The sequence below is a fragment of the Apteryx rowi genome, unplaced genomic scaffold (assembly GCF_003343035.1).
Source record: "Apteryx rowi isolate R43461 unplaced genomic scaffold, aptRow1 scaffold_786, whole genome shotgun sequence".
Taxonomy (NCBI): Eukaryota; Metazoa; Chordata; class Aves; order Apterygiformes; family Apterygidae; genus Apteryx; species Apteryx rowi.
In genome coordinates, this window is record NW_020451078.1 from 310,087 (window position 1) to 321,808 (window position 11,722).

General features: G+C 35.0%; 1 protein-coding gene across 1 annotated transcript in view; it reads right to left on the reverse strand.

Moving 5' to 3' along the window:
- The window catches only part of LRRIQ1 (leucine rich repeats and IQ motif containing 1), a 125,625-nt gene extending 114,184 nt beyond the window's left edge, over nt 1–11,441 (reverse strand). Inside the window, exons 1-9 of the mRNA XM_026088808.1 lie at nt 11,281–11,441; nt 10,511–10,818; nt 9,130–9,241; nt 7,101–7,195; nt 5,765–5,879; nt 4,783–5,012; nt 2,975–3,049; nt 1,572–2,789; nt 546–698 (exon numbers count right to left, since the gene is read on the reverse strand). Coding sequence (XP_025944593.1) covers nt 546–698; nt 1,572–2,789; nt 2,975–3,049; nt 4,783–5,012; nt 5,765–5,879; nt 7,101–7,195; nt 9,130–9,241; nt 10,511–10,651 — 2,139 coding nt within the window. The 5' untranslated portion in view covers nt 10,652–10,818; nt 11,281–11,441. The remainder of the gene's footprint in view (nt 1–545; nt 699–1,571; nt 2,790–2,974; nt 3,050–4,782; nt 5,013–5,764; nt 5,880–7,100; nt 7,196–9,129; nt 9,242–10,510; nt 10,819–11,280) is intronic.
- Between the last annotated feature and the right edge of the window lie 281 nt (nt 11,442–11,722).

Here is an 11,722-nt window from a genome sequence, read left to right on the forward strand (position 1 = left end):
TCAGTCTAAAGATTTCTACACCTGAACTACTTGCAAAACTAAGTGCAAGGTGCATCCTGCTATTTATACCTCTAATTCAGAGTTAAACTCAAAGACATAGAGCAAGAGTGCTCAAACTTAAAAAAAAAAAAAAAGACAAACTGCTTATTAAAATACCTAAATATAAATTAATTTTAATTTAGTCACTCATTTTTAGAAATCTTGGTCTATACGTACATGAATTTAGACCAGCTCTAAACTACATTTATTATTTATTCAGCTATATTGGTTAACTGAATAAATGGGGTTTGATCCTTGACTAATAATATCGTGCACTTTTATTAGTATAGCTTGATTCATTTGTCCGATGTTGCTTTAGTACCACTACACACAATAAAATATCTGCTGATACAGTTTTGTTGACAGGGGAGTATTTTGTTCATATTCCTATGCTCTTGAGGCACTAAAAGTTATGTATCCACTTGGACCCAACTGCATAACTGCCTGAACAGCAAAAGTGGCAGTCCTTCCCAAGTTATAATATAGGAATCAAATGTGCTTGGTACCTCCACATTGATATACTTTAGGTCTTTGCAGTTACTTAGTCCTTCCAGTGCAACTAGTCCACAGCGTCTGAGAGTCAGTACTTGAAGATTTGCACATTCAGATAATGTGGAGAGGCTACATTCTGGTAAATCTTCGAGTGTCAGTATTGTGACCTACATACATTTAATAATAAATAAGATTAACTGTTGCTATATCTGCCATTCATCACACAATTTTATGAGCTATGTTTATTTTCTAAAGTTTTTTTTTAAGACCAAAACTATATTTTACTAAGCCTTTATAAAATGTAAACAACTAATATGTTAATTCTTTCACACAAAAAGGATGGCGATGATGGGTTTGATCTGTTAATTAGGAAATGATACCATAAAAAAGTTTGATTTTGACATCCATCTTAAAATAAATATAAGGGATACTCTGCCAATAACACTGAATTTGAACAAATGGAAGATTGCCACTAAAGTAAAGAAATTAGTACTGTGGATTTTGTCCCATTACAGTCCCATAAATAATGACTGAATGTACAAGAATAGACCAAAATAGTTCAGACTAAAGTGTTATCCCACATAGCATGTAACCTCAGTGTGGATAGCAAGAGAAGAGCAAGCATATGGTGATACTCAGTAAGTGCTGGGAGCCAAGAGGTGTTTCTTATGGCAAAACACCATCTATAATGATCAGCAATGTCTTGCTTCTGTATGCAGCCCCACATACAAAGGCAAAACCTTGCTAACTTAGCAGAAAATAGGAGCTAGAAACTCCTGCCTTTTACAGAGTCATTGATATTGTCAATCATCTGAAGACTGCTACCATGCCAGTCTGCTCCACAATGCTCACAAGAATTCAGAGGGTCTGTATCCTACATCTGTACAGAGGATCTCAGAGAGAGTTGTTGCTGTAACCTTCCCAAATATAATTCCTTCCTCTTCCATTTTTCACAATGGCATTCTGCTGATATTCAGAAAGTATAGAATTCTACAGAATTCTATATTTCCTACTTTACTCTACATCTTGTGTATAGTTACCTGCTGCAGAGTGCTCCAAGGGCCACTATGAATGATCTTTTCTATACTTAATGAAGGCACCTTGTTAACTGAACTTTTCCTTGGCTGTTTTTTTTTAGTTACTTTCTTTCTTTGATTTTCTCCATATATTTTAGACCAAGGCTTACATGTCCTCATCCAATTTAATCTCTTCTTTTCAGTATCATCAGGAAGAATTTCTAGTCTATTGGAATACTTAGCTACATCCTGAATTCTGTCCCAGTTTTCACCAACTTTCTCATTAGAATCTTCCCTTAGAAACACAGTTGTCTTCACTGTTTCAGACTGAGAAAACTGATCTTTGATTTCTCTATTATTGGCATTTGGCTGGGCATTCAGTGGACTACTGTTTGTATTATTTACCTTATTTTCTACCACATCACTAGCTCTAAAATCAACAGATTTGTTCTTTGAAGCACATGTAATTATAGCTTTATTAAGATCTCCAGTTTCTGAGTAACTTTTTTCTGCACACATTACTGAATTTCTATCTATATTCTCGTTATTTATTTGAGAAGAGTGTTCCTTCTTCTCAGAATTTAATATATTTGGTATTGGCAGTGTGGACTTTCTTTTTATTGGAATCATCCAATTACTTGTTTCATCCATTTTTTCAGTTTGATTTTCTTCTTGTTCCACTAGTTGTTTACTCGGTTCCTTTTTCTGTTCTCTTATTGCTTTTATATTTTCTCCCAATTTTTCCTCTGTTATGTTTTCTTCATCCTTTTCTCCATCTTCATTCATCATAGCTCCTGCTGCTTTTTCTCTTAATTTTCTCTGTTCTTCTCTTTTTGTCTGCAACTGTTTTTCTCTTTCAAGTCTCAGGCTTACTTTCTTTTTCTCATACTCCTCATGCCTCCTCACCTGTTCCAAATATTTCTGTCTTTCTAGTTCTTCTTGTCTCTTTTTTTCTTCTTCTTTTTGCTTCCTTTCTTCCATACGCCTCTTCATTTTTTCCTCCTTTTCTTTCATTTCCCTCTCTATTTCTTCTTGTATTTCCTTTTTCCTTTTAATTTTATCTTTCCATTCTTTTAAGATGGGAGCATATTTTTTATGGACTAAAAATGATCTAAATCTAGCTTGGATTTTCACAGCTGCTGCATTCCGTTGTTCTGCCAAGCGTTGTCTTTGTTTTGCTTTCTGCTCTTCAAAGGCCTTTTCCTCCTCTTCCACTTGCAACTGTAGTTTCATGATCAATTCCTAAATCAAAACAACAATTGGGATAGAGTTCAGCCATTCTGAAAGCAAGACAGGTGTTGATATATATTTATTCTTAAGAAGCAGAATTTGGTGTATTAACTGTTACAGAATAACATTTATTCTTAAATATATAACATTCATATATTCTCACGTTCTTTTGACAAAAATTCCTTGTACAGCCTTACCTCATGTTGCATCATTTTGTCTCTCCAAGCTTTCTTTTCTTTCTGTAACTCATCTTCCATCATACTTTGTTGTTTCTGCACAACAAATTAACTTAAATGAATATTGTACAAAACCCTGAATGTCACAAAACACCCTCTCTCTGAAGTCCCCATCTTCTTGACTTTTCAGTGATCCACTGTTGTGAATGCCTGAATCAAAATGAGAAACTCAGCTGTGGGGAACAAAATAAATGACTGGACATCCAGATCAAAAATACAGATTTGGTCATATACTGAAAAAGGTATACCTTCAGAGACCTCAGCATATGGTCCAAACAACTCCCACCTTCTCCTAACTCTACACTATCACTGAAAATGAAGACTATGCTTATGAAGACAACATTCAAAATATACGGGGATTATGGCAACATAACAGAGTAATCTCTTAAACCTGAAAGAAAAGTTCTGAGAGTAGCATGAACTGACCTCCTTTAATTGCAGTGGTATAGTAATGCTGATGGTCTTCAGTCTTTCAGACAGGATTTTTGCTGAGTAAAGCTAAAGGAAAAATTTTCACCAAAACTGTTTCCAAATTGAAAATGGAAGTTCAAGCCTATTTTCTCACTATTTGCAAATACATAGCAATTTTTTTCCTACACATGCTCAATCAGAAAGAAAACCCCAATGATCTGAAATTACATGTGGCTGAAAATTAGGAGATAGTAACTACCTAAAAAATGGAGGATAATCCAGAACCATCTAACTCCTGGTGGAACCAAGATAAAATCAATATCAAACAAATTAAATATATAGTGACATGAAGGAACCAATATATACAAACCAGCACTTCTAATTTGGAGCATAAAGTCTTCCAGGTGTCTAAACATTGCTTTTCCTGCATATTCAGAAGCATGCTGTTCAGAAATAGGAGACTAGAAGTCTAGGTCCTTCTCTAATGGAGGAAGGTGCCTCCATCTCTCACTTCCAGAAAGAGTGCACCAGGCCCAGTACTACCAAATTGTCTGAATGGGGACATGCTCCACTTTGTCCAGAGAAAGAAAGCCATTCTACAACCAAAAACGATTTATGACATCAAGGAGAAGAGGAAGCCCTATTTTGTGGTCTGTTGAAAAGGAAGGCCTGGATTCTAATCTGTTCCAAGAGGTGCATTTGAAGGATTGGTATCAGAACACAACTGTAAGACAATTTTTTCACTTTCCTCTTTGATCTCAAGGAATCTTGCATTCTTTTATTCCATAATAACCCAAAGTATGACAGAAGGAGAAAGAGTGTTCCATTCTATTCTGTTCTATGATCAGGTGATAAGAGCACATTCCCATGAACCACAGGTTCAAACCTCATCAGGTTGAGGAGGACCAAGGATCCTGTTTTCTCACTTCTTGGTCAAGCACCATAATCATTAGGTTACTGTACAACAAGAGGCTGATGACACTTGTTCCACAATAAAGATCAGTATTTAGTAAGGCATAGTGACCATTTTACTTTTGTGAGTATCTTAGGACACTAACTCTTATCTCAGGGACTCTGGCAGGAGTCATATCATAAACATGTAACAATATAATAAGGGAAAAGCCTAAGGAGCAATTTAACATTTAGCATAGTACATCAATTCACTGTTGATCAAAGCAAAAAAGAACAAAACCCAAAACAACACAAGTCATATTTAAGTATGACTTACACTTCATTTTGGTGTCATGAGTGATGAAGTTTAGGATGGCCATAGAGTCTGGGAAGTGCTCTTTTGCATATTAGATCTTGAATTCAAATAGTCTAAAAGGGAACATTTTGGTTTCAGTATCATTAATTACCTTATGAAGAAGCTCTAACTTTATTCTTTCAGCCTCAAATTCCTCCAGACGCTGCAGCCTTCTTGTTTGTTCCTCTTCATTCTGTTTTTCCTGTGCTTCCCTCTGAGCCTTCCACTTTTTCCTTTTCTCATCTTCAAGTTCTTTTTGTCTTTTCTCCCATTGCTCAAATTCTTGCCTACATTTTTCTTCTACTTCATGGTAGGTAAAGCTTATGTTCATGTCAACATCAGCTAAGAAATTGTAATCAACCAAGTAAACATTTTACTTAAATTCACAGTAAGCATCAGAAGGCATCTTAAAGTATGGACAAGAAATGCAACCAAAAGGATTCTGTGCTGGTACGGTCAGCAATATAGATCCTCCAAGAAGACAGGACTGTAACAAGTCTTTCATACCAGAGACAGCCCTGCCTTTTTTAATCATAAAGTACACTTACTATTGCAACCTGTGTTTCCTGCCACAGTCATGATTGTTCTACCAATGCATATTTCAGGATTGCACTTTGGCTTCAGGAGAAAGGTCTTCCATAGCTATCAACAGGGGTTTTATAACTGATCTACACCAACCCAAAACACGTAAAGACCATAGTAAAAGGGAACAATCCCACCCAATATGACTATAAAAAAAATAAAGGTAGTTGTAGCAAAGCACATTCTTGATGCCTCCAGTTTGGTTTCCATTTGTATTTATAATTACTTAAATCATTTTTGGAAAATGTTTTTTGGAACAAATTTATATCGAGACCTTGAAGACAAATAAGAGGATAATTTCCTAATCCTGAATTTAGATAAAAGCATAAGCATCTGCTCACCTATGTCCAGCTCAAGAAGAATCTGGATCTATTGGATACTATCACTCTGTAATTCTTTACAAAGAGTATTAAGCTACTAATGAAAAGAGAAAAGAAAGAAATACATATAGAAAGATTTGTTAACATGATGCTAAAGAGCAACACAACCGAAGAAATAATGAATTCGCTTACCTGCAACAAAATGTTCATCAGTGACCACTTTAATAGCATCATCACTTGTGGACTGAGTACTACAATTAGAAGTTGTAGCAATCTGCAAGTCTTCATTTTCTATTTCAGACAATACCTAATATAGTTTAATATTGTCATTAAGAAACATGAAGTGTTGGAAAAATCAAAATTTAAAAGCAGAACGTTATAAAAACTCTCCAGGACAAGGATAATCTTTTCATCATATGACAAGCATAATAATGACCCTGAGTGCTGACTTTTACCCCTAGACATTGTATAATGCAAACATGTGTCAGTCAAAATATTATTTTCCAGAATTAGAAATAATGGATTATTTTCAAAAAAAAAGGGGGGGAAGGAAAGTTTGGGCGGATTAGGTTTTTTGTGATTTTGGGGGGGCTGTCTTTAAGTATTTGGCAGTATTTTGACCTGAAAAATGAATATTTTGTGTTTGGAGCTTGTTTTGCTTTGGCTTAAAGTAAACACTTCATATATACATTAATACTGTTAAGAACATATAAAAAGAAATAGTTAGAGAGTTTTTAGGAAATTGAAAATAACACTATGAGCACCAAGGTTTGCTATATTCCTTTCATAGTTTTTATTGGCAAGAATTAATCTATTTCTTCTGCTCATTCACCATCTGTTTATCACATACTCCAGATATACTATTTGTTCCACAGCTAAGGTCACAGAAAATAATTGTGCTGTCCTAAACAATGGTCTCTTGAGAATAAAAATTTGTGTTTGCAAAAGTGCTAACTAGTAAAAACAAGATGACAAATTAAAAATAATTAAATTAAGCACAGCTGTGTGTTTCTCCAAGAACTTCAGGAAGGTATTCACTCAAAACCTCTCAAAATATAAAAGCAAGGTCCACAAATCTTGATTCTTTGAAAGTTACAGACATTATTAAATTAATATTTTCTATAAAATAATGGAATATTTTAGGAGCCTGATTAACAGGCTAATCATCATAACAAAAGGAGTAAGATTAAAGAAGTTTAAAAGGATTATAATATTATTGAGATAATATTCTACCAATAAATAACAATAATGGATTGTTTAATATTGTTTAATTTTGTTGATTTTTGTGTTCAACTTTCCAACTAATGATATGGACATTTATTCCAAATTTTAAAACTTGCAGACACAGTGTATTACAATTGATGTCGCAATTCTGAAGAAAGGTGTATGCAAACTCATCTTAATACTCTGTGAATAGTCTGAAAGGGACAAAACACATCTACAGGGCTCTTCAGGATGCCGAGTAAGCATTATCTAGATTACTTTAAAGAATTTGGTTCACTATATGTATTGTTTAAATACAGAATACCCTTTTTTTAAATTCTTCTGGATCTTCATTATATTCCAAAGCCAACTCTGCCAAGTAATCTGAAGCATGGCTAGAAACTACTTCATAAACATTACCTGAAGAAGAAAGAAAATATACAGTTTAGGACACAGACAGAAAATATCTTTTCAATACTAGAATTCTGCTCTACACTGCTTAGTTACTATCTCTCTTCAGACTACAGAGAAATAAAGTATTTTTTTCTTAAAAAAAAAACCTTAAAAAAAGGAAAAATCTCTATTCTCTATGTACTCTATATATGGGAGTCATTCTTCTAAATTAAAAATAGCAAATATATGTATAACTTGAACACACAGTGATACCATAAGAATCCAGTGATATCAAATTGTATCTATGAAAGAATTTTCTGCCTAAACATCTGAATTTGTAAAATTTCTTACACCAAACTATTGTATGTCAAAAACTTGACAGTTTTATTATAAAAATAATAAACGAAAATAAGTGTTACAAAAAAGATTTAAAAAACCCTTTCCTAAAAATATCAAAATGTATATAAAATACTGAACTTTTGTTCACAAAGACCCTTATACTGCATGAGTGTGATGATAAGAGTTACTAAAACAGAGTAGATAATGCCAGATATCTCTAACATTTAAACTATGGGCTTGGCTTCAGTCACACAGCTGGTACAGCTAGATTGCTCCCAGTAACAAGGCAAGTTCATTTAACATTAGCTTGGATATCTCTACAGGTAAACATACTCTTCTAAACATACCCTATAGGGCCCTACTGTATGAACTCTTAACTTCAGCTCCCATTTGAGTCTGGTCTAGGTCAACCATTCCCATTTCCTGTAACTTATCTCAATCTATGGTTTAGCATCATATGAATTTTTAGAAAAATTCAATTCATGCTCAAAAGCTAATCCTAGCAGACTGTATTCCATGATTTTATTGCTAGAGATTATAAGCATGTTTTCTTTTCCATATGTGTGTGTGTGCACATTACTTTCAAGGACATGATCACCTGACTAGTCTGGTATTTAGCACTCCTCATGACTAACAAAACTGTGTTTTAAGAATTGGGCTTGCTAGTCTTCAAAAGAGAAAGAGTACTATGCATTAGCTCTTAATATACAGTGGTAATAAAAACACCTATGTCTATGTTTACCTGCAGTTAAACTGCATTACAGTAGGGAGTAACTTATACTTACAGAAGCAGCTTACATGCTTCAATACAGTACACATGAACTTCCGTGTCAAAAAAATACAAATAATACCTATTCAAAGATTTAGTGTTATGGTCCATATAGTCATACCTCACTGCTTTCAGTATTGGATCTATGTAGAGAAGAGGACGCTTAGATATAGGTACGCATGCTAAAACTGTACTCTTTGACTTAAGAACAGGTATTTTCTGAATAATTTTTTTAGAGCTAGGATGGCAGCTTATTGTGACTAGTACAATTAGAAAAACTTCATTTCACCAGTTGTGAGTAGGCTGAATGAGTGAAATGCCTTACACTTAACCCTACTGAAACTATGCTGTTAATACAGAAAGGTGCAATCACTTACATTTGAGCAATGATGCAAAAAAGAATGCAGGCTTTAAGAATGCTATAATGGTAATTCAAGATAACAAGAGGCTGTAGTAATGATTGTCTTATTTATGGATTCCTCCAAAGCAAAAATGGATTTTTGAAACAATAAAAGCCAATGCCTTTAAATCAGTTATAAATTATTACCCACACATTTAAAATCATTATATTAGCAAATCCTTCATAAATGAATTATTTTACAGAATAAAAAGTGTTGCATAAAATGTTTATAAAAGATCATCTCTCTCCAGAAGATATGTAGTTACATTTAATTAGAGCAAGCTGAAAAAAAACAAAGATCAAAGATGTTACAATACCGGGAAATGAGTTTAAACGGATGCAATAGCTTTCCTGGCTTGCTGTACTCAAAAGTTTACATTGTTTTTTCTGACAGTTGCTAGTTCTAGTGGTAATATGAGGTGCATATATATTTTAAGTGTGATCCCTGCTTACTTGTAGTTTCTTCATCTTCTAAGTCTTGCAGTATAAGCTTTTCAGCATCTTGATTTGTGTTCTTTATAAAGTTTAAATAGGACAAAACTGATTCTGGCAAGTCATCTGAAATCTAGAAAACACATCATTTGACATAAATTCTACATTTTAATCTTACAGCCACAACCAGAGGTAAATACTTAACACGCAAGAATAAAGACCCATTTGAGTTTCACCTACACAGTACTTAAGAATGTAAATTTTAGTAGCTATTGCTACTAAGATTTTTTCCAATTCCTACACACTTCTCATTTTGTTTTTACTATTGTCTCATCACCCACTGAACAATTAATAATTCTAATTATTAGTTACATTCTAATTAAATTCTAAGTAGAATATATTCTAATATCTGCTATCTTCTGCTGTCTTCAGAAACATGTTTCATTTAATATTTTTCCTTCGTAATTTGCTTGGACCAAGAAATTAAGAAAAGGGTTAAGATAAAATTTAACCAAGAAAGATATAGACATACGGTGCACAGAGTCTTTGTCATAAAGATGCTACAGCTGTTCCAGAAAACAAAGTATTTTTAAATTATTACAAGTGTTTAAAATATTGATGTAAATCAGATACTTCAACTTACTCTACTACACAAATACTCTCTATTCAAAAGATCGTCTTTTTCTGACTTCAGGGATTTGGGAAAATGGACTTTCTCTAGGATCTGTAAATTGCTGTAAACGTTACTGGCATTCAGCATCTAAGTACATAAATAATTACCAGTGATGTCCTGGCCTACCGTGATTTTATGTTAAATATATGGTTCATGGTCACATACAAGCAATATCAACTGTTCAGATACCCTACAGAGCAGTCCATAGGCTACAAGTCTGAAAGATCACAATAACAGAAAAAGACCCAAATAACTGAGTGGACTTCAGAGAAAAATCTTTCCTCAAAATAAGAAATCGAGGGGAAAAAAAAAAAAGAGAGAACTTTAAGCACCAATTCATATAAAATAAATCAATATCAGGATGTCTTCAAACATATTATAAAACAGTCTTTTGCAATATTTAAACCAAGGATGCATTGGCTTTTTTATCCAAATTTTAATCTAGCTCATTAACTTAAAAAATCTTCCAGTTTCAAAGAATTCTAAAATAAACCATGGTCTACCAGAGTCTGATTTTCTCACTTGAGCAGAATGCTGATGCTCGTCCATTTTATTGTGTTGTCACCACTGGAGGTTATGTTTTCATGAAGTAACACTAATTAGACTATTTCTCAGAATGAATCCTCTTCTTAGATATATCAGGATAAAGTTCATTCATCAGATAGGTTTTCCAATGCCTATACTGCTTTCAAGAGCAGGTAAAGGAAGTTTAGCCCACTGAATACTTACTGTCTCACTGTCACTCAAAGCTTCTTCTGGTACATCTGTGTCAGGATCATCTGCTTCAAAGGAAGAAACACTGATTCTGCTCAATTCAATTTCTATTTCTTTTTCAATTCTTTCAACATCTTCTGACATTCTGTTTTCCATAGTTTCTTATTTGCTTTCAGTGCTACATAAAAAAACATTAACTTTCAGCACTGCATACACCAAAAAAAAGGGCATTCATTTAGTGTAAGTTTATTCAGACGTAAGTTTATTCACCAGCAGACAGAAGTTTGTTCTGAAAACAAGTTTGTTCTGAACAACACTTCACTCTGTAACAGAAATGTACAAGAAAAATATAAGAAAAAGATTAGTTTGTGGTAAGAAAATCCCTACAGTATTGTTTACTCTTCTGAATTTTACAAGTGTAACCAAACTGTAATATTAAAAACTTCTACCTGCTCTTTATTCCTTGTGGATGGTACCAGTGCTAAACCCTATGCCTCACACATAATTTTTCTGAGCATAATAGCTGCTGAGAACTGAATATATATATATATATATGTATGTATATTTATATGTGTGTGTGTATATGTGTATTTATCTTTCAACAATAAATTCATAATAATAGTTACATAATAAAGACTCAGAAACCAGAAAGCTCTTGATGAACCCTCATTTAAAACACACAAAGCAAAACTATGTCACTGCTTTAAGGCAAAGCTCCAGTTTCTGGAAAATTTCGGGCTAGAAAAGCTTCACTAACGCAAGAAGGAGGTGAGAACAGGCCTAACCTGCAGGCGGGCGGGGAAGGGGTCCCTCGCCGCTGTCCCCCCTTTCTTCTCGCCCCACCACCAGCCTCAGCTGAGGCCCGGGGGAGGCAGCCCAGACCCGCTCCTCTAGAGACACCGAGCAGCTCCCCGTCCCTCCCCGGCTCCCGCCGAAGACGAAGGGAAACGGCTCCTCGCTCGCGGAACTACAACTCCCAGAATGCACCGCGGGACACCTCCCCCCCTTCGCCGCTCCCCAAGCTGGCGGGCTCGCAGGCCGCCGCCCCTCAGCATGCTGGGAGCTGTAGTCCGCCCCCCTCTGCGTACCAGTGCCCCTCAGGGTTCCGCGACCTGCTCTCAGGAGCTACTTCCCGTTCAGCCAAGCCGCTACCAGAGCCGCCGCCTTCCGAGCCGCCTCCGGAGACCACCCGCCCCTCTCCGTCTTGAAACCCCGCAGCCTCTAACC